Raw genomic sequence first — 26003 nt, forward strand, 5'->3', positions numbered from 1 at the left:
AGGTGGAGACGCTCCTTCAGGTTGTTGTTGTAGTTTAGTCGTGTCCCACTTTTCATGACCCCATGGACCAGAGCACGCCAGGGACTCCTGTCTTCCACTACCTCCCGCAGTTTGGTCAAACTCATGCTGGTAGCTTCGAGAACACTGTCCAACCATCTCGTCCTCTGTCTTCCCCTTCTCCTTGTGCCCTCAACCTTTCCCAGCATCAGGGTCTTTTCCAGGGAGTTTTCTCTTCTCATGAGGTGGCCAAAGTATTGGAGCCTCAACTTCAGGATCTGTCCTTCATTGAGCCCTCAGGGCTGATTTCCTTCAGAATGGATAGGTTTGATCTTCTTGCAGTCCATGGGACTCTCAAGAGTCTCCTCCAGCACCAGAATTCAAAAGCTCCTTCAGGTATACAGGGCCAAAGCCATTTAGGGCTTTAAAGGTCAGCACCAACACTTTGAATGGTTCTCAGAAATTTACCAGGAGCCAATGTAGATCTTTTAGGACCAGCTGGTATTTATTGTGGTCCTTCCAACCAAGACAGATCCTGCTCTTTTTGTTGCAGAGTTGAAGCCGTTTATCAGGGAGAAGTCAAGAAGAAGAAGAAAGCCAGTAGTTTGGCTGTGCAGTTTTTGCTGACTGAACTGGAAACAGTGGGAAACATCCGTTTTGAAGAGGGCTCCCCCAGCGATGCCTGGTACAGCTGTTTTGAGATACTGTATTTTGAAACCTTGATATATATTCTTAAAAGGTTAATTCTTACACCTCTTCATATTTCCACAGAAGTCTCTAAGTACACACAGAGAAGATAAAGTAATTTAAACATCCAGAAACACTCAAAAGCAATTCTGCTACAGATGGGAGGAATAGACAGAATGAACCACAAAGCCCACATTCTTCATTCATTCATTTTTATTTCTGTTTGTGAAATTGCTTCCTACAAATCCTCTTAAAATGACAATCAGAAATCTATCAAAATAAATCAAGATACATCAAAATGCAGCACAATTACAGCACATCACAAAACAACGTGTAATTCAGTCATCAAAACCATTCACTATTGTGCCTCAATCTATTCCAACGTTAATTTGCAATTTCATCCAGTATTTTCTCTTCCGTCGCAATTGGCTTATTGTGTACAAGTCTTTCTTCTGTTTTGCCATCCATTGACATGCAAACTGATATTTTAAAAAATTTGTATTGCAGTGCACAATTGATGCACATACCTCAGCCGTCAACAGCCTCAAAGTCCTCTGTTTTCTTAAACACAGGTTTAATTCCTGCTATGAATTGATTCTATCCCGATTTTGTGCCTTGGACTTCAAAACCCATGGCATCACAGGAGTGAAAGTGAATCGCGTCATTAGGGTGCACAACCGGATTCTGAGGCTGAAATTTGAAGAGAAGTTTCAACACTTTCTGGATAAAGAAGATTTAAATGAGTTCTTGTAAGTGGGTTTTCCTTTTCCTTTTAGTTATAGATGAGTAAGACAGCAAGATAGTGAATTCTGACCAAAGGTGAGGTGTCCTTGTATTAACCAGAGTTTTTAAACTGGAGTTCAAAGTTGGTTTGCATCCTTTGGCTACAGGGAAATCTGGTTAGCGTTAATGTTACACCACAAATTAATGTTCTGCCTTGGTTTAAAGCGAACCAAGGAAAGGAGGACGGACTTGCACATGACAGATGGGGACAGGGAATGTGCAAAACTCACAGCACGCTTCTTATTTCCTCACCATAGTTAGGGAACAAAGAGGAAACTAGATACTAAAGATGGACCCCTATTACCTATTTATCTACTTGCACTGGTGTGCTTTTGAACTGCTAGGTTGGCAGGAGCTGGAACAGAGCAACGTCGTGGGGATTCGAACAGCTGACCTTCCGATTGGCAAGCCCAAGAGGCTCAGTGGTTTAGACCACAGCTGGAGACAGGAGAGTGGGGGAGGTTGTCTCATGAGCAGGCGCTTTAGCAGAAAGTTCCATATCTCGTGCCTGTTTGCCCCTCTTTTGTAAAACTTTGTTTTCAAAAAGTATGTTGGTTGCAAGTGCAATGCTGCTGGGACACCATCCACCTTCTTTGTTAATTTCCTGAAAGCATTCATTTGATATGCAAATCATATGCAAACTTGTGTGGTGTGCCCAGTACCCTGAGACATTTAACGCCCCTGAGCATTTTTGTGCCCAGTACTAGAGGTGTTCTCCCCCCCCCCCCTCTTATTCCCACCTTCCCAATCTAGAAACTACAGGAAGATGCTGGAATATCTCTTCTATGTATCTCCCCCAGACGTACCCTTGAAGAAACAGCAGTTGGTTCAAATCCTAGAGGACGGCTTCCAGGAAGTAAAAAAGGTAACCGGAAGTTTATTTTATTTTTTATTTTTTGAAGTAGTTTTTATTTGATTTTACAAGTATATGACAGCAGCAGCAACAACAACTTATTATTTATTCCTCCTTTTAATTAAACCTTTTCTACTGCACCTTTCCCAATAATCTATATTTTATATAACATCACTGTCTCCATAGTGCTTGCTACATTACAAGTGTTATTGCAATCCTGCTAAGGTTGGTATCTGCTTACAGTGGTCTCCAAGATAAATTATAATTCTTTCCCCATTCTTTATTAAAGTTTGGTCTTCTTGGTAACTGGAAGTTTAAATTGAGACCTCTTGTGTCTCTCTGGCTTCAGAGCGTTTGGTCTGAATTAGCGTCTTCATCTTCAGAAAAGTTCCGTACTACAGCCTTCTACAGACTGTACCACTTCATCGTGCAAGCGAAGGAACCTTAGGATTGAAGTCTACTTTTTATTTCTTAAGAAAAAAGAGAAACAAAACGCCTCCACTCAGTGGTGGAGCTTCATGCTCCGGCACCGGGGGGCGGAGAGCAGGCAGGGTGGGGCTGGCGCATGTCCTGGGGGCATGGCACTCAGCGTGGGCAGGGGGGCAGCCACAATGGCACTCCACTGGTATTGCACTGCCGGGGGCAGTGTGCTCCCCCTGCACTCCTCTTCCTCCGCCAGTGCCTCCACTGAAGTCAGCTGTTATGTACTGAGTTGAATAGGATCCAAAATGCAGCAGTCTGATTGGTCCTAGAACAATGCAGCAGTATGATTGGTCTGCAGGAGCCACCCAATCCGGCTCCAGATGGAAGTGAATCCACAACCTGATTGGCCTACAGGAGAATTCCGGAATTAGCCAATCACGTGCAGCCCATTGTGTAAATCATGTATATAAAGCAGATACTTTGAGGGGACTTTCATTCCTCCTCACCACTATGAGCTGAATAAAGAGCATGAAATCCACTCTCGACTCCGAGTATATTTCAACAGGGCTGGCCTACTCAGGAGGCAAGGTGAGGTGGTTGCCTCAGGCAGCAGATCCAGCCTCCTCTGCCGCCAATCACTGCCAATGTGTCTGTCTCCTTCACTCTCGGACACTCCCTGTCACTCCTGCAGCTGATCGAAGCAGAGGCAGCAGCCGTGACAGGGGTCTGGCATTTTCTGTCTCGCCTGAAGTGGCAAAGTGTCCTGGGCTGACCCAGCCTGATGTTCTCATTTTCTAGAATGCTGTTAGTATTTGTACTGTATTTGTAGAAAATGCATTTTACGAAGAATAAATTGTAATGAGGAAAAGAAAACCTGTGCAATGGAATGGAGTGTTAACGGCTGCAAAATCTTGGGACTCCAGTTTAAGGTCGCCGTAACGCTGAATCATTGCCTTTGTTAACTCACTTTTAAAAGTGAGCATCTCTGTGTCTCAGTTAGTGGTAGGAAGGTTGGGACTTGCCATTCTTTTTCTGACTGTGGAGACTCCAAGAACCCACCACCCAGAGGAGTTGGAGAGGACAGACAAGCTACAATTTATGGATTGCTTCAGAGGAGTTTTAGAAGCAAGAAGACCCTCTCTTGGGCTCAAGAGAGTGAAACGCACTGCACTGGACTTAGTACATATGTATGATACTGCTGGACCATAAAGAAGGCTGATCGCCAAAGAATTGATGCTTTTGAATTATGGTGCTGGAGGAGACTCTTGAGAGTCCCATGGACTGCAAGAAGATCAAACGCATCCATTCTGAAGGAAATCAGCCCTGAGTGCTCACTGGAAGGACAGATCGTAAATCTGAGGCTCCAAGACTTTGGCCACCTCATGAGAAGAGAAGACTCCCTGGAAAAGACCCTTGATGCTGGGAAAGATGGAGGGCACAAGGAGAAGTGGACGACAGAGGACGAGATGGTTGGACAGTGTTCTCGAAGCTACCAGCATGAGTTTGACCAAACTGCGGGAGGCAGTGGAAGACAGGAGTGCCTGGTGTGCTCTGGTCCATGGGGTCATGAAGAGGCGGACACGACTAAACAACAACAACAATGATACTGCTTGCAATAGTTGCCATCCTGCAAGCAAAGAGTTGTCTTCAAAGTCTTGAGTGCGGAGTCTACTTCATCTACTTCAAGGGTGAAATCGCTTCGTCACTCTGCATGACTCAGAAAAATAGCCAACAGAGACAAGGGAGAGCTGAGCTGCATGGCAGCTTTCCATGGGAAGGAAGGGGTTTGTTGTAGTTAAATGTTGGGAGAGCATTTAATGGTCAGTCTGATCTGCCTATTCAGACTTGCTTTGTTGCTCTTTGCAGCCTGGAAGCGAAGGAGGCGTCCAGCTCTCCAACAGTCTCAGTATCTGTGAATGTCCAAGAATTGAATATTTGCAAAAGCAAGCCAGAAGCAAGGGGGAGTCCGAGGATACATTCAGGCGTGGTAAATATAGAGAGGTTGCTCTAAGCACCCATGAATAATTTTTAGAGCCCTCATCACATAAAAAAAGCCTTTTCAGCTGGAAAAGCCGCAGAGGCCTTGCAATAAATGCAGCGGGTTGTGACGAGAGGGACAGAGCCTTGGGTGCTAGCGGGGTGGTTTTAAGGCCATGCTTTCTGCTAGTGGAAGTGGGGGTGTTCGCAATAATAATAATAAAGGTGTAGGTACCCCTGCCCGTACGGGCCAGTCGTGTCTGACTCTAGGGTTGCATGCTCATCTCGCTCTAGAGGCCATGAGCCGGCGCCATCCGAAGACACTTCCGGGTCACGTGGCCAGCATGACGAAGCTGCAGCTGGCGAGCCAGCACCAGCGCAGCACATGGAAACGCCGTTTACCTTCCCACTTTAAAGCAGTCCCTATTTATCTACTTGCACTTAAGAGTGCTTTCGAATTGCTAGGTGGGCAGGAGCTGGGACCGAACGATGGGAGCTCACCCCGCCATGGGGATTCGAACCGCCGACCATACGATCGGCAAGTCCTAGGCACTGAGGTTTTACCCACAGCGCCACCCCCGTCCCTAATAATAATAATAATAATAATAATAAAATTTTATTTATACCCCGCCCTTCCCGGTTCAGAAAACCAGGCTCAGGGCAGCTAACAACAAATTTAAAATACTTAATTGATGCAACAAAAAACAGCATAAAACGTGAATAACCATAAATTCAAAAATCAATTTAGGGGGAAAATGCATCCAATAAACATTAGATAATAACCAGGGCTAGCTGGCTAAATTAGTCCTTTTTGGGCCAGCGAGGAGACCAGAGGAGAATTAGCTGTGGGATCCCAGAGCGGGTAATCTTCATAAAAAGGGGAGGGGGATGGAAGGAAGGGGAATAAAAGATCAGGCTAAGTTCAAATTGAAAACCAGGCAGAATAGCTCTGTCTTACAGGCCCTGCGGAAGGAAGTTAAATCCTGCAGGGCCCTGGTCTCATGGGACAGAGCATTCCACCAGGTGGGAGTCATCACTGAGAAGGTCCTGTCCCTGGAGGAGGATAATCTGACTTCCTTAGGGCCCTGGACCTCTAAACTATGATTATTCATGGACCTTAAGGTCCTCTGCGGGGCAGACCAGTCATAGATGAGACTGGAAGCCAAATAATATTGCTGTGACGAGGTGAGGAACTGTCAGAGAGGAAAGCAGCTTGCACTGGAGACAAAGAAGAAATTCATTCAGTCTGGGCTTTTTTTATGCAGACCTGTGGCTCAGCTGGTTAGAGCATGGTCCTGATCATGCCCAAGGTTGCAGGTTCGATCCCTGTATGGGGCAGCTGCATAGTCCTGCATTCCAGGGGGGTGGACTGGATGATCCTCAAGAGATCCAACTTCTGTGATTCTATGATTATACCAAATTCACCCTTCTCATACCAGTGCTTCAAAATCTGCTTCAAAATCCATACATCCATCAAAGGCTGCTATGCAGTTTTCCAACGAATGAATACAAAAATGGGTATATTATTTATTTGTTTAGTATATTTAGTTAGTTAGCTAGCTATTTATATAAGCCATTTTAAATCCCTCTTCAGCTGAAAAGGCTTTCAGAGTGGTGGGCAAATCACTTATTTATTTATTTTTAAAGTAAACAAAAAACACGCACGTTAGTGAGAACAACGTGCAAAAACGTGTTCCGCAAGGGGGGGAGATTCGGCATTTTGTAGGACAGTGAGTCAGGGCGCCTCCAAAGGCAAATCTTGACATCACCTCTGTTTGGATGACACCCAGGGGAATGACCTCTGATGATGTCCTTAATGTGTGGGCAGATCCGGACAAGAACGGTCACCCATTGTGTATGCTGCTTGGTTCATTTTGCTTCCGTTGTTTGGGACTCTCCTCTGGGGTTTTGATGCCTTGTGTTCTTGTAAGCGAGACATTCTCATCTCTTCTCCTTTCTCAGGGAAACTCATCGTTGCAAAAGTCTTCCTTGGGCACAGCGCCCCAGCTCATGACGGAGAGCCAATTGTCCAGGCCAGCTATCCCAACATCAATTCCGTCTACAGGTCTGGCAAGTCCTCCCAGAACAGCCCCTGTAGTACAGCCAGCAGTGGGGCTGTGGACCAGCAAGAGAAACCCAAGTGTAAGTTAGTGTCTCCAACTGGATTTGGTCATATCGTACTCCTGGGATTTCATTGGGGAAATTTGTTCCTGGGATTTTTATTATTTTAAAAAATGTAACAGTACCCAATAAGGGTCCCTATATGGAATCAACAATATATAACCACCTAGGTGTGATGTACCCCAACAACCAAACGTATATGAAAGGACAATGCACAGTAGTACAAGTAAGGAGATCATAGGATTAAGGGACCCTCAGCGGTCATCGAGTCCAACCCGCTACAATACAGGAATCTCAACCAAACCATCCAGGGCAGATAGCTACCCAACCTCTATTTTAAAACCTCCAAGGTGTAGGATGTGAAACACAAGAGCAGTCAAGTACAACATTCCTAGAGTGAACATGTTTACACATGGGGAAGAATGTTTGTCCAGCCAGCAGGTAAACTTCCTGTTTCCTTCTGGGCTGGGACAGACTTCCTCTGCATGTGACTAGAGGTGGGCGTGGCCTCACCTGTGCAGGTAACGACAAAAGCACAGGGCAGGGCAGCCTTGTCTCTTTTTTTACCACATGCATCGAAGAAGCAACGTCTGCTTAGCCAAAGATGCCCTCTTGGCTTCCAGCCAAGAGAGGACAAAGGGACTGTCTTCTTATGGAATAGTTTCCAAGTGTATGTTACTTTTCTAAGCTAAGTCTGCCTTCTGGGATCCTATTGTGAACAGAATGTGAGTAAACTCTTTTTATACTTTTGTAGAAGACTGTGTCATGTCTTATCTCTTATGAGGGAATAAGGGGAGAATACCAGAACAGTTATTATAGAGACTTTTGCGAGCCTCAGCAAGTTTACAGAGGGGAATGTTACTCTGCTAAATTGTGGAACTTGTTAACACAAGTTGGAAAAGGATATAATCAGACAATATATCCTCTCCTGCATCCCTGAACATTCCCACACAAGGAAGGAGAATCCACCACCTCCAGAAGGAGTCCGTTCCACTGGCGAACAGCTCTTACTGTCAGAAAGTTATTCCTTTCTTAGAACTTGAATCCATTGGTTTGCATCCTACCCTCCAGAGCAGGAGAAAACAAGCTTGCTCCATCTTGCATGTGACAGCCCTTGAGACATTTGAAGATGGCTGTCGTATCTCCTCTTAGCCTCTTCTTTTCCAGGCTAAACATACTCAGCTCCTTCAACCGTTCCTCATCAGGCTTGGTTTCCAGACCCTGGATCATCTTGGCTGCCGTCCTCTGCACATGTTCCAGCTTGTCAACATCCTTCTTATATTCGGGTTCCCTGAACTGGACACAGTATTCTAGGTGTGGTCTGACCAAGGCAGAATAGAGTGTTACTATGACTCATGTTAAGCTTGTGGTCCTTTTCGCATGGACTACCAGTAAACCAGGTGTGTGGTAATCTGTCAGAGGTTATTTAGCTGAGATTCTTGCATTGCAGGGGTTGGACCAGATGAACCTTTGTGTCCCTTCCCACTCTAAAATTCTGTGATTCGCAGTTCTTGTAGAACGACCGGCTATAGATGTGTTTTGACCATTCAGTCTGTTTCAGATACGTCCCAATTAGTTCTAAGTCATTTGGAAAGCTTTTGTAAGCTATTTGGACACCCACCCACACCCCACAAAGAATGGAAGTCTCCATTTGTCTGAGGACTCCGGTGCAGAGGGCGAGAGAGGGCCTAGAAAAAGCTCAGGAGAGAGCAGGTATTTCCACCCATGCTGTGGGTTAAACCACAGAGTCTAGGACTTGCCGATCAGAAGGTTCGAATCCCCGCGACGGGGTGAGCTCCCGTTGCTCAGTCCCTGCTCCTGCCCACCTAGCAGTTCGAAAGCACGTCAAAGTGCAAGTAGATTAATAGGTACCGCTCCGGCGGGAAGGTAAACGGTGTTTCCGTGCGCTGCTCTGGTTCGCCAGAAGCGGCTTAGTCCTGTTGGCCCCATGACCCGGAAGCTGTACGCCGGCTCCCTCGGCCAATAAAGCGAGATGAGCGCCACAACCCCAGAGTCAGCCACAACTGGACCTAACGGTCAGGGGTCCCTTTATCTTTACCTTTGCTTTTACTGCTACCGGAAGAAAATAGCAAGGCAGCGAGTAGCCACTAGAGGGAGAGCCAGCCTCAAACATGAAGCCTCTGCATTTATTTGAAACCTTTGCATTCTTTTTCTGCTTTGTTGTGCTCCAAAAGTCGTGATCTGCCCTAGTACAGAGAAAGCGGGAAGATGGAAGTAAGCGCCACACCTGTGCTTGGGATGGTGTGGCTCGCAGCGATGGTGGCGACGTTCTGCCTCTGCTGTCGGAGGAGATATGCCTCTGAATACGAGCCGCTGGGAATCCCAAGTGGGGCAAAAGGGCTGTTGTGCCTGGGCCTCCCTTGCACGCTTCCCATGGGCATTTGGCTGGTGAATGTTAGAATAAGATTACCAGATGTTTTTCAATGAATCTGGGGACACTTTTCAACTTCAGTAGGAAAGATAGGATTTTGTAAATCTGGGGACTGTCCCTGGGAAATGGGGACATCTGGTAACCTTATTTAGAAAGGGTTGCCGGACTAGATGGGCCTTTGTCCTGTTCTAGCAGAGTTCTTGTGACAGGTGCTGACCCTCTTGGAGCAGCCTGGATACCTAGATTGCCTAGAGTGTGGTGCTGATGATGCCAAGGTTGCAGGTTCGATCCCCACATGGGGCAGCTGTATATTCCTGTTTTGCAGGGGGTTGGACTGGACTCTACAATTCTATTTTTCTCAAAAGCATACGTGGTATGGGGTTTTGGGGTGTGTTAAGGGAGGGGTAGGACATCTGGTGGGAGACATGTTGTATACTTTGGTCTCTACCCTGCACTCAGCTCTCACCTGTGGCTCTCAGAAGCTGTCAGCATGCGGCAGCAGCCACACCCCAGGAAATGGCTTCGACTAGTCTTAAATCCTCAGTGAGTTAGGGGCTTCCCCTGTATGCAAAGACAGGCTGCAATGGGCAACGGGAAAACAGGCCTTCTCCGCAGTGGCTCCCCGTTTGTGGGATGCTCTCCCCAGGGTGACTCGCCTGGCACCTTCATTATATACCTTTAGGCGCCAGGCGGAAACGTTCCTCTTCAACCAGGCCTTTGGCTGATTAATGCTCTACAGCCTTTTTTAATGTTTCTGCAGGAAGGGAGGTGGGTGGGTTATTGTTTTTGCTGCTTTGTTTTTAACAAGATTTAACCAGCTGTGTTCCTTTTTTATATATATAATAATTTTTATTGATTTTCCAACACAAATTTTAAACAAAACATCACACACAAAAGAAAACAAACAAAACATATAAACATGTATAATTTCAAATCCTCATTTTCATAAACCCTACCTCCCGGACTTCCCCTTACCTCCCCTTTTCTGCATCCTGTTTTAAACTTTTTTCCAACAACCCCTCACGTCAATCACATAATAACATTTTCTTATTTTAGTTCCATTCTCATACTTAATCAGTTACAGCTGTAATTCTATATTTTCCTTTCCCTTGACATTTTAACCCTCATTAATTTTGCAACAGTTCTTAAGATATACTTTAAATTTCTTCCAATCTTCTTCCACCGTCTCTTTTTCTTGGTCACGGATTCTGCCAGTCATCTCCGCCAGTCCCATATAGTCAATCACCTTCGCTTGCCATTCTTCCAGCGTGGGTAGTTCTTGTGTCTTCCAATACTTTGCTAAGAGAATCCTTGCTGCTGTAGTAGCGTACATAAAAAACGTTCTATCCTTCCTTGACACCAATTGGCCGACCATGCCCAGGAGAAATGCCTCTGGTTTCTTATGAAAGGTGCATTTAAGTACCTTCTTAATTTCATTATAAATCATTTCCCAGAAGGTCTTAATCCTCGGGCAACTCCACCAAAGGTGGTAGAAGGTACCTTCAGTCGTATTACATTTCCAGCATTTGTTGTTGGGCAAATGATAAATTTTTGCAAGCTTGACCGGGGTCATGTACCACCTGTAAATCATTTTCATAATATTTTCTCTTAAGGCATTGCATGCCGTGAATTTTATGCCGGTGGTCCATAACTGTTCCCAGTCAGCAAACATAATGTCATGACCAAAGTCTTGTGCCCACTTAATCATAGTTGATTTAACTGTCTCATCTAGTGTATTCCACTTCAACAGCAAGTTATACATTCTTGATAAATTCTTAGTATTGGGTTCTAACAGTTCCGTTTCTAGTTTTGATCTCTCCAACTGGAAGCCAACTTTCCTGTCTTGTTTAAACACCTCCATTATTTGATGGTAATGAAGCCAATCTCTTACTTTAGACTTCAATTTCTCGAAACTCTGTAATTTAATTTTCCCACTATCTTGCTCTAAAATTTCACCATATCTTGGCCATTTAGATTCCATATTAAGTTTTTTCACCCCCTTAGCTTCCATTGGTGACAGCCACCTAGGAGTTTTATTTTCCAACAAATCCTTATATCGAATCCAGACATTATATAGTGCTTTCCTAACAATATGGTTTTTGAATCCTTTATGAATTTTAACCTTATCATACCATATATATGCATGCCAACCGAATCTATTATCAAACCCTTCCAAATCCAAAATGTCCGTATTCTCAAGAAGTAGCCAATCTTTCAACCAGCAGAAAGCTGCCGATTCATAGTAAAGTCTTAAGTCCGGCAGGGCAAACCCCCCTCTGTCTTTTGCGTCAGTTAATATCTTGAATTTTATTCTGGGCTTTTTGCCCTGCCAGACAAATTTAGATATATCTTTCTGCCACTTCTTGAAACAGTCCATTCTGTCCACAACCTGTAAAGTCTGAAACAAAAATAGCATTCTGGGCAATACATTCATTTTGATAACAGCAATTCGGCCTAATAAGGAAAGTTTCAAATTTGACTATATTTCTAGATCTTTCTTTACTTCTGTCCAACATTTATCGTAGTTATCTTTAAATAGATTCAGATTCTTAGATGTCATATTAATCCCTAAATATTTCACTTTCTTAGCCACCATTAATCCAGTCTTACTTTGGAACCTCTCTTTTTCTACAGTTGTTAAATTTTTCTCCAAGACTTTAGTTTTTTGCTTGTTCAACTTAAATCCTGCTACCTGACCAAAAATTTGAATTAATTCTAAAACTCTTTTCGTGCTAGTGTCTGGCTCTTGTAAAGTCAATACTAAATAATCTGCGAAAGCCCTCAGTTTATATTGTTTAGCTCCGACCTGAATTCCTTTAACCAGCTGGTCCCCCCAATCATATTTAACAAAACCTCCAAGACAGATATAAAAAGTAATGGGGATATTGGGCACCCCTGTCGTGTCCCTTTTTCTATAGAAAGCTCTTCAGTAACCACATTATTTACAATTAGCTTTGCTTTTTGTTCAGAATATATTGCACCTATACCATTTTCAAAACCTTGACCTACCCCCATCCCATGGAGATTCTTCTTCATAAAACTCCAGGAAATATTGTCAAAGGCTTTCTCCGCGTCCACAAATATTAATACTGCCTTCGTATTAATGTTAACTTCTAACAATTCCATGATGTCTATTATATTTCTCACATTATCTGACAAATGTCTCCCTGGGAGAAAGCCAGCCTGGTCCTTATGAATCTCTTCCACCAGCACCTTCTTCAGTCTTTTTGCCAAAATGTCTAACCAGCTGTGTTCCTAATAAATAAGGTATACTATTCATTGTATCAAATTTCAACAGAAGTAACTCATAAAGTTCAACAACCAAACAAAGCAGACGACCCAGTGGATCCGATCAGAACTTAAAACCTTCTTTGTTGTTAAACTCTTTTACCTGCAGAGCATATTTGCTGGAGGCACAGTGCCCACATTTAAGGAAACCACATGCAGAACCAGACAACGTACGTTGTATGGGTGTTGGTTTTAAGTCTGTATGCACCAGTATATCTTTTAGTGACTTGGTGCGTCGTTTAGCAAAAAGGGGGTGTCAGGGAACTGCCATCAGTGCCGGAGGGAGAGAGCAAAATCCAGAGGGATTCCAGAGAGCGTCCTGGGATTGGGAGAGGCAGCCCATCTTCTGGGGAAGAGAATCAGCGTAGCACCAGTGGAGAAGGGGGGCAGATGGGGGAATCGGCGAGGCGGTCCCATGACTCCTTGCCAGGGACCAGCAGGGAGAGTAGGGGTCCTCCGCTGCCTACGCCCTCCTTGCGCAGAAGGCTTCCGTGCAGGGAGAGTAGGCGGAGACTAGGCGTCAAAGAGCTTCTTTGCTGGAAGAAGTTCAAGAAACGCCCACTGACGGATTCTGCCAGCGATTGAGACAGCCACGGGTGAGTGGCTGTCCGGACAGAAAAGGTTCACTCAGGCAACCCAGCCAGGTGTGTGCACCGGCTTACGCACGAGCAACCCCTAGAACCATTACAGGGGGGTATAATCACACTTACTTAGTGCTTTAACTACTGAAGAAGCCCAGGATGGCAAAACAAGGCCAATATTCTGGAAATCCTTGTCTAGACTCTGTGAAAGGATTTTGTGGAACTGAAACAACCTTTCATGTGGATCGCTTGGACTTTATGAACAGACAGGTGGAATAGACACCATTACACGGATGGACCTTATACATGAACTGACCAGAAAATGATCTGATCCACTGGGTCTTCTGCTTTGTTCGGTTGTTGAACTTTATGAGTTACAGTGGTACCTCAGGTTAAGAACTTAATTCGTTCTGGAGGTCCGTTCTTAACCTGAAACTGTTCTTAACTTGAAGACCACTTTAGCTAATGGGGCCTCCTGCTGCTGCTGCACCACTACTGCACAATTTCTGTTCTCATCTTGAAGCAAAGTTCTTAACCCGAGGTAATATTTCTGGGTTAGTGGAGTCTGTAACCTGAAGTGTATGTAACCCGAGGTACCACTGTACTTCTGTTGTTGCTTTGTTTTTAATGACTTCCTCGTTTTCATCCTGTCTTTTGTTTGGTGAACCGTCCTGAGATCTTACGTCGAAGGGCATATCAATCTAATAAACAATGAGAAGGTGGTTTCTGCAGATGCTTTGCAGGGGCAAATAGGGTCTGTTCATCCAGGGAGGCAGCTGGTCCTAAGCCTCTGCTGTTGTGTGGGGCAGAGGTCTATTGATGGCTGCTGGAAATGTCTCCTGTTCTTACAATTTCAAAACTTCAGTAACCGTTAAAGGAAGGGTTGGGGAATCCATGAGAGAATCTGCCATTCCTGCTCTTGCCTTTCAGCTTCAGAAGTCTGTTCTTCCCTGGACTACAAGAACTGTGACTGCAACCTGCGACAGTGCGAGTGGTTTGTGTTCGATCACGAGCTGGTTCTGCCCGAGTACATCGTAGAGTTTGAGTACATCACCTTGGTACGCGCTTCCTGCTCCCTAGCAATGCGTTCAGCGCGGAGGGGCTAGTGTAGAGATCCCCTCAGCAAATGTGCCTGGGCTTGCCGATCAGAAGTCGGCAGTTTGAATCCCTGCGACGGGGTGAGCTCCTGTTGCTCTGTCCCAGCTCCTGCCAACCTAGCAGTTCAAAAGCACACCAGTGCAAGTAGATAAATAGGTACCACTGCGGCGGGAAGGGAAATGGCATTTCCGTGCACTCTGACTTCCATCACGGTGTCCCGTTGCATCAGAAGCAGGTTAGTCCTGCTGGCCACATGACTCGGAAAGCTGTCTGTGGACAGACGCCAGCTCCCTCGGCCTGAAGCGAGATGAGCACCACACCCCATAGTCGCCTTTGACTGGACTTAACTGTCCAGTGGTCCTTTGCCATTTTTAACTTTTACCTAAAGAATTATCATGCATCCTGAGGAGCTGCTGCCATTTAGTCAGGGCCGGCCCACCCATGAGGCAAAGTGACCTGGCTGCCTCAGGCGCTAGCATCTACGAGGCAGCTGATCTGTCCCACAAGGAATGCATTGCTTACTGTTGCCACTGCTGCCACTGCTGCCGCCACAGTGGCAGTGCTAGCTGTGGTACGGGCTCAGCAGCTTGCCCCTGCAATTAAAGGGGCCACACGACGGAAATGTACGCCACACCACAGTAAGAGCTGTTTGGTCGTGGAACAGATTCCTTCAGAAGGTGGTGGACTCTCCTCCCTTGGAGGTTGTTAAACAGAGGTTGGATGGTCATCTGTGAGGGATCCTTGAGTCGAGATTCTTGCATTGCAAGGAGTTGGACTAGATGATCGCTGGGGGTCCCTTCCAAGTCTACGAAACTGAAATGGACAGTTAGTGTCAGGAGTTCATCCTACACCCGAGTAGGACCCTGGCAGAGACACATGCCCGACTTGCATGTTCCCTCCCTCCTGGTCAATCGTTCGGGACCTCCATAAGCTTTCTTCTGCCCGAACATCACAGTGACCGATGCCGACACCGGCACACTTAGGGATCCGCAGAGTTTGCGCATCATGCGTGACAGACCTCAGCAACTCGGCATTTTGGCTAATCTACTTTATTTTCATATAAACACACACAGAGCACTGCAACATGGCTCCCTCTTTCTCTAGCATCAGACAACAAAGAGAATGAACAAAGGACAATACGGAACACAGTAACACAAACATCCTGTCTCTGTCACTTCCCACTCTGTGGAGTCAAAACACATACCGTCATGTGAAAGACAAAAATCCCATGACTGCAATCACAGAGCAGGAATTCTAACAGATAGCACACGCTCATTGCACCACCTATGCATGGCCACATCTTTCTCAATTAGCAAGCTCTGCCTTTAATTAAAGGGGCTCACCCCCACTTCAGCGGTTGGAACCCAAGCTAATTTGCAAAGGGTCAAATCCAGTGAGGAGCAGATCTGGGCTTTTTTTTTTTTTTGGTCCTAAATCAGGAGCTGGGAGCCTTTGGTGCTCTAGATGTTGGATGACGAAAGCTATAGTCCAACGACGCCTGGAGAATCACAGGCTTCCCCCCCCCCACCCCCTGTGCTGAGTGTTGCACTGAAGCATCTTTATGACTTTCGCTTAGCTCGTTTATATATCTGTTTAGTTAAACAAAGGAAATGCAGTAACAAGCTGTGGCAAAAAGAGAAAGCTCTGGGTCTTCTGCCTAGGTCAAAGTGGAGCCTCTGTTCTCGTCGCTCAGCAACGTGACCGGGGAGGAAGGAAGGAGAAACTCGGCAGGATTTGTGCTTTCTCGGGATTTGCAACGCGACGACGAAGTTCTAAGCATGAAACCTATCATTAAGCCCAAGCCCAAAATCGTTTGCCTGGATGAAAAGACAGTGCTGGCGGTAGCCAAGGCCAACATCTACAGTCAGATAATGGTGTGCAGGTTCTGTTACTCGGTGTTCTTGCAGAATCGAAGCGACACGGTGCTGTTTCCAAAGGAGACCGCAAACTCTTCCCATTCCCTGAAGCTGGGGGGACTTTTGTTTTTGCCCTGCCACACCACCTACCGTATTTTTCGCTCTATAAGACGCACCCGACCATAAGACGCACCTAGTTTTAGAGTAGAACAAGAAAAAAAATATTCTCTCCCTCTCTGCGCAGCGCCTCTCCAGCAAAGCAGGAGGAGAAATGGAAGGGGCTCTGTTTCTCCTCCTGCTTTACTGAAGGGGCGCTGCACAGAGAGGGAAAGCTGCGCAGCACCTCTCCAGCGAAGCAGTCAAAACAGCAAGAGGGATCGCTGCGTAGCGAAAGCAGCAATCCCTCTTGCTGTTCTGGCTTCTGGGATAGCCATGCCAAGCCTCTTCAGGGCAGGGGGAGAAGTCAGAATGGCAAGAGGGATCGCTGCTTTCGCTGCGAAGCGACCCCTCTTGCTGTTCTGGCTTTTGGGATAGCCATGCCAAGCCTCTTCAGGGCAGGGGGAGAAGTCAGAACGGCAAGAGGGATCGCTGCGAAGCAATCCCTCTTGCTGTTCTGGCTTCTGGGATAGCTACGCAGCCTGCATTCGCCCCATAAGACGCACACACTTTTCCCCTTACTTTTTAGAAGGGAAAAGGTGCGTCTTATAGAGTGAAAAATATGGTATATACCTTATAAGCTTATAAGTTTGTATGTATGTGTCTCTCTTTCTTTAACACGAATGTATCTGAACCATTGTTGTTATTTGCACATCTTTATTTTTTTACCTTGTGCACTTCTAATTTTATACTGGGTACAAAATTCTTCCCCCCCCCCCTTCAATAAGGAATAAATTTAAAAAAACACCACAGTCTCCTTGCACCTCTCTAGACAGGTCAGGATTTCACAGGTGCATGGTGGTAAGGAGTCAGACTGAAGAATCTCCTGGCAGTGGAGGTGGAAGGAGAAGAGAATGTAGCTTCATTGTCTTTTAATGTATTGTTGCATTTATATCTCACATGTCTTCAAACAATCATGTGTGGTTTTCCGCCCTCCCGCCCCCCGGCTTCCATTTTATCCTCACAACATCCCTGGGAGGTAGGTTACGCCAAGACATAGTGACTAGCCATGGTCACTGTCAGGGAACTCACTGAACCAGAAGTGGAGGCAGGGCTCCCAAGCGATACAGGAGAAGGGCCAAGCAGGGAGAGAGGGAACTCATCGGCTGGGGAAGGAAATCAGCGTAACACCAGGGATAAAGGGGGGCAGTTGGGGGAATCGGAGAGGGGTCTCCAGGACTCTTCGCTGGAGACCAGCGGGGAGAGCACAGGTCCTCCTCTGCCCACACCCACCCTGCGCAGAAGACTTCCGCGCAGGGAAAGTAGGCGTAGACTTGGCGTCAAAGAGCTTTTGTGCTGGAAGAAGTTTAAGAAACGCCCACTGACGGATTCTGCTAGCGACTGAACAGCCACGAAGTGAAGGGCTGTCCAGTCAGGAAAGGTTTAACCAGGCTACCTAGCCAGGCATGGTGGCAACTTACGCACGAGCAACCCCATACATTCATTACAGTCACCCAGCGAGCTTAGTGGGGATATGAACCCCTGGCCTCCCGCTCTAGCCACTAGGCCACACTGCCTCTGCATTGCAATGGTGAAGAGGGGAGAGTTTTTCTAGCAAGGCTTTTAGGGCCAGATGTGACTAAACATGGAACTGTCCCAATTATATTGAAAAGGGGCAGAGCTTGGTTTTTTCCTTTTTCTCTTTTTTAACAAAGCAAGAGGACCAATGCAGCAGAGCAGTGCAGAAGCCCAACCCCATAATAAAATTTTCAGTCCCAAACTGATACCCTCCAGATGTTGTGGCTCAGTGGCAGGGTAGCAGCTGCCTTTCATGCAGAAGATCATTCAATTCCCTCTTTCTCTTTCAACGCAGATTCTGAATCTGCATGGAAACAGGCTGAGCAAACTCCGAGACATCTCCAAGCTCACCGGGCTTCGCAAACTCATCATTAGTTTTAACGAATTCACCTGTTTAGATGACGTTTACCACTTGGTAAGAGTAACGCGGCTACATTTTTTCTCATTAGAGTGGGTATGTTTGTAAAAATTAAATTTAAGGCACAAAGTGAAAAAGCCCTGGAGTGAAGGGAGCTTTTCACGGGGAAACGCAAGTCTTTGGACATTATTGGATATAATAATTATCTGCTTAAAACCTATGATGTGACTTCATAGATCGTAGAATTGAAGAGTTGGAAGGGACCCCCAATGGTCATCTAGATGAACCCCCTTGCAAAGCAGGAATTTCAGCTAAAGCACCCATGACGGATGATCATCCAACCTCTGCTTAAAAACCTCCAAGGAAGGAGAGTCTACCACTTTCTGAGGGAGACCGTGGCATGAAATTCTACTCAATATTGATCCAGAGCAGAACTCCAATGTATAGTTAGCAGAGTAAAAACTTAAACCTGTTGCAGGATTCTCAAGAAATAGACCAGAGGCAATTAATATTTCATCCAGCAAAGCTTTACTGCTGCTGAAGGCATATGAGCACAATGGTCACAAATCCAATACATTCAGGATTGGCCCTGTCCATAAAAAATCCAGTTGCAGCAGACTTAACTTAAATTTGCAATAACTTATAATAAGTCTTAACACTAAGCATGCTATGTACAGAACACCACACCAGAAGGAAAAGAGATAGAAAAAGAAAGTGAAACCCAGGCTCCTTTTGGCATTATTATAGTCTCCATGACCTTGACAGAAGAGATGACAGAACCAGTTTAAGCCAGCTGTCCTCAGCTTCTCTGAAGGAATAACCCAAACATCATGAACCTTCTGCTTGCTTCTTTCACACAGAGAAGCTTCCAGAACCCTCTTGAACATAGCTGTCAACTTTTCCCTTTTCTTGCGAGGAATCCTATTCAGAATAAGGGAATTTCCCTTAAAAAAAAGGAAACAGCTATGCTCTAGAATAGAATAGAATAGAATAGGAAAGATCTCTACACTTCAGATCAGTACTTTCTGCACCAAGAAATGCAATTCCACTGTCAAACCACCCAGTACAATCGTAATACCATGCACATTGTTCTGCAAACAAATTACTGTATTTTTCGCTCTATAAGACGCACCAGACCACAAGATGCACCTAGTTTTTGGAGGAGGAAAACAAAAAATATATTCTGAATCTCAGAAGCCAGAACAGCAAGAGGGATCACTATGCAGTGAAAGCAGCAATCCCTCTTGCTGTTCTGGCTTCTGGGATAGCTGTGCAGCCTGCATTTGCTCCATAAGATGCACACACATTTCCCCTGACTTTTTAGGAGGGAAAAAGTGAGTCTTATAGAGCAAAAAATACGGTAGTTTCTTAGCTGCTTGCTTTTCAAGTCATCCTTACACTTCTTACTTCCGTTGCAGCCGAACCTGGAATATTTTGACGCCAGCCATAACCACGTGATCACCCTGGAGGGCATCAGAGGCCTAAACAAACTGAAGTATTTGGACTTGAGCTGGAACCAACTGAAGAAGGCCGGGGAGGAAATTGGCGTCTTACGGAAACATACCCCCATGGTGCTCAGTCTCGATATCCGTCATAACCCATGGCATAAGGTAGATCTCCTCCTGAACTTGTAACGAAACCAAAAAAACCAAGACTAGCGGTCTTTTTTTTTTTACTTCATTGCTACCTTTCAAGTGAGCCCCATTACCACTGCTCTTCGTTAACGCTACTAGGACAATTCCCTGTTTCTGCTGTGAGTGCTGTTATAGGACAGCAGCGATGGGGAGCCTCTGGCCTGCAGATGTTGCCAGAGGTTCCCCACAACCTGCAGCTACTTCTGTGTTGGATACGATGCTGTTGCGGAAGTTACTTTCCCCTCCTGTGTCTCCACCCCCATCATTCTGAGGTCCAGCTCCGAGGGCCTTCTGGTGGTTCCCTCCCTATAGAGAAGCCAATTTACAGAGAACAAGGCAGAGGGCCTTCTCAGTGGTGGCACCCGCCCTGTGGAACGCCCTCCCACCAGAGGTCAAAGAGGAAAACAACTACCAGACTTTCAGAAGTCATCTGAAGGCGGCCCTGTTTAGGGAAGCTTTTAATGTTTAATAGATTATTGTGTTTTAATATTCTGTTGGAAGCCACCCAGAGTGGCTGGGGAAACCTAGCCAGATGGGCGGGGTACAAATAATAAATTATTATTATTATTAATTATTATTATTATTATTATTAATTATTATAGTAGTGCGTTAGAGAAGGTCGTGCTGAATTTCATTTGCTGTTCCTTTCATTTGCTGTCCATTCAGTTGCCTCGTTTATACGTTAAGATTAGGAGAAACTTTATTCATATTAGCCAACGGCCATAGCAACATAAAACAAGCAATAAAGGGGTAAAGGGGACCCCTGATACAAATAAAAAGACAGCAATGGGTAAAAAGGGCAATCAAATGACCAAGATTATCGTTCAGATAGTGGCCCTTAATCTCATTGCACCCTCAGTCGTTTATACGTTGCTTTCCCAATAAGATGAGCCAAAGAGAGGAATAAACAGCAAAACATAAATAAGAACTAATAAAAGAACTAAAAGCAATACAGTGGTGCCCCTCAAGACGAATGCCTCGCAAGACGAAAAACCCGCTAGACGAAAGGGTTTTCCGTTTTTCGAGGCGCTTCACAAGACGAATTTCCCTATGGGCTTGCTTCGCAAGACAAAACGTCTTGCGAGTTCTTGCAAGTTTTTTTCCTCCCCCCCCTTTTTCTAAGCCGCTAAGCTGCTAATAGCCGCTAAGCCGCTAATAGCGCTAAGCCGCTAATAGCCGTGCTTCGCAAGACGAAAACACCGCAAGACGAAGAGACTCGCGGAACGAATTAATTTCGTCTTGCGAGGCACCACTGTATAGCCATAAGGCAGGACTAAATCTGGTAGCTTCTCAATAAAATGCAAACGGCGTCGCATATTTCCTCCATCCCTACGCCTTGGTAAACACAAATGTTCTTAAGCTTTCCGTGAAATGTGACCAATGCAGGGCCTGGGAGAACTTGCACTTTGTGGTAGGAGCCACCACCCGTGGGAATGTTGAAGCAAGTAGGAGAGGATACATGGATTAAATATTATCCCTCCTCACTCAGGCTAGTGAGCCAGCAGAGGAGCACATTCCTTTGCACATTACGGCAAGCGAGTTGATGGATTCGTTAGAATCGTTTAAATTAAGCAATCCAATCTGGCTTGTCCAGACTGGATTGTTCTTGGTAAGTTTCCCCTTTTATTTCCCTCTTCAAATAATAATAGCACGACAGTCTTGTTTAAAAGTAAGAGTAAAGTTTCCTTACATTCAGTTCACAGCAGTAGTCTGAAGGCAGGCTTTATCTTGTGCTTACAGTTACATTTGTAGAGAAAAGAAGTCTGAGCTGGGCCTCAGACTTTCTTCCTTGTGGCTTCCATCCTCTGTAAGGATGAGCCATGTGCTGGCTAAGAGCCAGAAGAGGAGGTCCAAGAGTGGGCTGGTCCCGGGGGGTTACCGTGCGGCATGGTCCGAGTCCAGTCCAAGGTCAAGGGTGCGGTATGGAGGCTGTCCGTCAAGGCTGAAGCTGGGTCCAAGGCAGGGAGTCGGGTGAGGACAGGAACTCTGGCAGAAGAGCAGGACAGGGTGCAGGCAGGAACAGGTTGCCAACAATGTTGCTCCTGCAACCTGGGACTGGGGCTGGCTGGCTTTTATCTGCCCCAAGGCATAGGGCGGCCCCAGTCCACAGGTGACTCGCCTCTCCTGGCCTGGAGGCGAGCACTCCTCCTGCGGGAACTTAGTTCCCTCCACCTCTCTGCCCTGAGCCTCTGCAGCTCAGGAGAGGCTGGAGGGTCCCCGGACCCAGAGGCAACCTCAGCTTCCCCTGACGGGGCTGAGAGTGGAGCACCTGCAGGCAATGGGTCCTCCATCCCCTCAGGAGCCAGAGCAGACTCGGCTGATGCCTGCACCTGAGGATCCAGCACAGGTGAGGGCCCTTCAGGTTCAAGTCCCAGCCCCGACTCAGCCAGTCCTGGAGGTGGGGACTCCTGTGCAGGCTGGGATTCCTCAAGTTCAGCCTCTGAATCCAATTCCCAGGCCATCACAAAGAGAGAAGCTTGAAAGGAGAAAATGGAAGAAGGGGAGATGGCGGCATGGCTAGCTCTTTTACTGGGTCTGCTAGGCCCACACCCATCTACCTGGTCAATCACAAGGAGAGGTGGCTCCATAACAGGTATGGCGGAAGTCCTCCCTGGCTGGAGCCACATTCCCCTGTGTGTCCACTCTAGGCAACAGGAAAATGTTGTACTTGACTGCTTCAGTGAAGATACATCCCGCACCACTGAATGCTTCCGTCCAAAGTCATCCCACTCTTGTTTTTCTCTCCCCCCCCCCCCCCAGCCAGCCTCTGTACGCTTGAGTGTGATTGGCCAGCTGAGGGCTCTGACTCACCTTGACGGACTTCTGATCACTGAGGATGAGGCGGCAGCTGCCATCCAGTTCATGGCAGACTCGAAAATCACGCAGGTTAGACAGCCCGGGTTTGTTTAATCATTTAAGGCAGCAGCAAGGAATAATAAATAATAATAATAAATTTTATTTATACCCTGCCCTCCCCGGCCAAGACCGGGCTCAGGGCGTCTAACACCAGGTATAAAAACAATTGATTAAAATACAACTTAAAAACAATTGATTAAAATACAACTTAAAAACTAGATTAAAGTACAACATTAAAAAGAGTTCTCGGCCCAAGTGGGGCATCTCCTCATGGGAAAACCTTTGGAGGGAGGGGAGCAAGGCGTAGTGGGGTCAGCGCTGTCTTTAGCCTATGTGCCGCCAGGGTGCAAAGATGCGCCCAGCACCCCCAAATTTCATGTGCACGGTGCTGTTGTGAATGACAAGCGCCACCGCTGGCACAGCACATGCTTGGTAAATGAGTGCACAAAGTTGAAAGTCCTTTAGTGAAACAGTAGGTATACATTTCAGTAATACCTAGATATATATGCATTTTGTTTTTCTTGCTTCATCAAAATTATTTATTATTTCATAACAGGTAGATAGTTAAGAGCTTAGGCGGCTTCAGCGGCAGGAGCCTGGCGCCCCCCCAGAATTTGGCATCCGGGTTCCCCACACCCCTTGCACCCCCGGGTAAAGACGGCCCTGAGTGGGGTAGCAGAACTGGGAATAATGCCAATATATTTCACGCTTGACAACGCATGTGCCCTTTGAGTTTCAGACAGTACATGGGTAGACGAGTAAAAGAAGCCCGGGACACAAATTTTCAAGGCCCTCTAGTGGCTAGCGCGGCTCATTTGCCAGGATTTAGCGTTAAGTCTGGAAGTGTCTACTCAATTCTGACCAGACTTTGTTTGGTGGGCATTCCCAAGAGGGAATGCGCGAAGGATATGCAGCAGGAGATCCATTTGGGTCCTGTACGTATGTCCACCAGGATTTCCACAATCACCCCATACTCTGAGCTGCAGACCCAGGAAAGGCGGTCCCATAGGTACAAGGGTCCTAGGCCGTATAGGGCTTTAAAGGTTAAAACCAGCACCTTATACCTGATCCTGTACTCCACCGGGAGCCAGTGCAGCTGGTATAGCACCGGGTTAATGTGATCCCGCGGCGAGGACACCATAAGGAATCTTGCTGCGGCATTCTGCACCCGCTGGAGTTTCTGGGTCAGTCTCAAGGGAAGCCTCTGCATGCTAATGGACCCCATCTCCCATCAGTCCCAGCCAGCATGGGCCAATAGCGAGGGATGATGGGAGTTGCAGTCCAGTGACAGCTGGGAGAGCCACAGGCTCCCTACCACTGGAGGTAGGCAGAGTTAGTTTTCTGTTAAGCTGATGGTCTCTCCAGCAGTGAGTTTCTTCATCCACCTTGCAAGCTTTTTAGAAAAACGAAAGTATGCTTGGCCTACCCAGAAATGAGCGGAATGAGCCTGCTCTCGCAAGGTTGGGAGAGGGCAGGAAATCCCCACTCTCACACACATTTGCTTTAAAAATGTCTCCGAGGGTGATTTGATTGGGTTACGTCGCTGCACGTTCGTTTGCTGTTTGCCTTCATTCTGGTGGTTTCGTTCCTCCAGGCGTCTCTGGTGGAGAATTCTCGGACGGACCAAGACAGGCTTCGCATACTGAGCATCCTTCCTCAGGCCGTGATCCTGACCCAGATTAGCAAGAACAGAGTGGACGTGTTTCAGAACAACTGGCCTTCTCGGGTAAGGGGAAAACCTTATCAAATACCACGTGCTCGTAAAATCAGATCTCCTGAAATTTTGTGAGCGGGTCCACCACTTCTGGGGCTTGCTGCGCCACCCCCATTGCCATTCTCTAACTCTAGAGGACTCTCCCGCAGAAGCCTCTTAGAACCAGATTCTCCTTCACTCCATAGGAGAAAAAGATAGCTGGGTCTCTTTAACGCTGTGGCTCCCAGAGTGGGCAGTACTGCACCCCCAGGTTTAGGGGGGTGCTAGAGGTGTAGACAACTGTCAGCCTTTGGAAGCCTGGCATCACTGCATCAAGTTCATAAAGTTTTGTTGAATTACCGTATTTTTCGCTCCAAAAGACGCACCAGACCATAAGGCACACCTAGTTTTGGGAGGAGGAAAACAAGAAAAAATTATTCTGATTCCTAGAAGCCATAACAGCAAGAGGGATCTGGCTTCTGGGATACTGTGTGGCTGTTCTGGCTTCTGAGATAACCGCGCCAAGCCTCTTGAGGGCGGTGGGATGAAGGCTCCCCCTGCCCATATTGGAAGACACAAGATTTACCCACCCAGGAAGAATGGCAGATGAAGTTGATGGACTATATGGAACTGGCGGAAATGACTGGCAGAATCCGAGACCAGGGAGAAGAGTCGGTGGAGGAAGATTGGAGGAAATTTAAAGTTTATCTACAGAAACATTGCAAAATTAAGGAATGTTAGAAGGTTGTTGGAATGAAGTAATGTGGTTTTAGCAGAAATGATATAAATGATTAGGTAAAATTTGATTTTTTAATTGGTGAAAGACGAGAACTACAGTATATTAAGATAAATTATTAGGATAAAAACAAAGCTGGAAAGGATTTGCTGAAACATCTAATTGAACTAGAATACAAAAAAAGGGAGGTGTGAGGAGGTCAAGGAAATAAGCAAAGGAAAGAAAGCTATGTAAAGGTTTGATCTGGTTTTTTTAATTGTTTGTATTTCTTATGTCTTTTTCTCCTTTTTTGTTTTTTTATTTTTTCTCTTTGTAATCTTTAAAATTTGAATAAATACTATTTAAATAATAAAAAAAGGCTCCCCCTGCCCGAAGAGGCTGTGCACGGCTAAGGCAGAAGCCAGGACAGACGCGTCACTGAAGGGGTGCTGTGCAGTTCTCCCTCTCTGAGAGGGAGAACTGCGCAGCACCCCTTCAGCGAAGCTGGAGAAGGAACAGAAGGAGACCCTTCTGTTCCTCCTTCGGCTTTCAGGACAGGCGCTGCGCATAGAGGGAGAGTTGTGCAGCGCCCCTTCAGCGAAGCAGGAGGAGGAACAGAAGGGGCTCCGTTCCTCCTCCCACTTCGCTGAAGGGGCGCTGCGTAGCTCTCCTTTTCTGCGCAGCGCCATTCACTCCATAAGACGCACTCAAATTTCCCCTTACTTTTTAGGAGGAAAAATGTGCCGTCTTATGGAGCGAAAAATATGGTAAATAAACTAGCATTAATTAAATAAGTGTGCAGTTAGCTGCTACTTTTTTGGAATTTTATTGGGTCATTATCTTACCTAGTGGCTCGTGGAAACACCTATTCTGAATAAGGGTGGGGGGAACTGGGAATGAATTTTTGGAACGAAGCAGGTGGAACGGAAAAGTTTGCGTTCGACAGGTAAGATAAAAGCAGACGGTTCCAAAATCCCTTCCGTGGCTCCATCTCAGAGTAAGCAGTTTGTGGTTATA

At 46.3% G+C, this 26003-nt stretch overlaps 1 protein-coding gene and 1 long non-coding RNA gene across 4 annotated transcripts in view; one reads left to right on the forward strand and one right to left on the reverse strand.

Moving 5' to 3' along the window:
* Positions 1 to 26003, forward strand: part of LRRC9 (leucine rich repeat containing 9) — a 73382-nt gene that overhangs the window by 19650 nt on the left and 27729 nt on the right. For all 3 annotated transcript variants that reach the window (XM_079982410.1, XM_079982408.1, XM_079982409.1), the window contains 11 exons: positions 551 to 682; positions 1257 to 1433; positions 2221 to 2332; positions 4610 to 4730; positions 6683 to 6862; positions 14033 to 14160; positions 15862 to 16074; positions 18026 to 18145; positions 19507 to 19698; positions 22483 to 22608; positions 24173 to 24304. In XM_079982410.1, the coding sequence (XP_079838536.1) occupies positions 551 to 682; positions 1257 to 1433; positions 2221 to 2332; positions 4610 to 4730; positions 6683 to 6862; positions 14033 to 14160; positions 15862 to 16074; positions 18026 to 18145; positions 19507 to 19698; positions 22483 to 22608; positions 24173 to 24304 (1633 nt within the window). The remainder of the gene's footprint in view (positions 1 to 550; positions 683 to 1256; positions 1434 to 2220; positions 2333 to 4609; positions 4731 to 6682; positions 6863 to 14032; positions 14161 to 15861; positions 16075 to 18025; positions 18146 to 19506; positions 19699 to 22482; positions 22609 to 24172; positions 24305 to 26003) is intronic.
* The window catches only part of LOC307208869, a 288717-nt gene continuing 271533 nt past the window's right edge, over positions 8820 to 26003 (reverse strand). The window contains exon 3 of the long non-coding RNA XR_013835256.1: positions 8820 to 8905. This is a non-coding gene — a long non-coding RNA (uncharacterized lncRNA). The remainder of the gene's footprint in view (positions 8906 to 26003) is intronic.

This window comes from Podarcis cretensis (assembly GCF_951804945.1).
Source record: "Podarcis cretensis genome assembly, chromosome: 1".
Taxonomy (NCBI): Eukaryota; Metazoa; Chordata; class Lepidosauria; order Squamata; family Lacertidae; genus Podarcis; species Podarcis cretensis.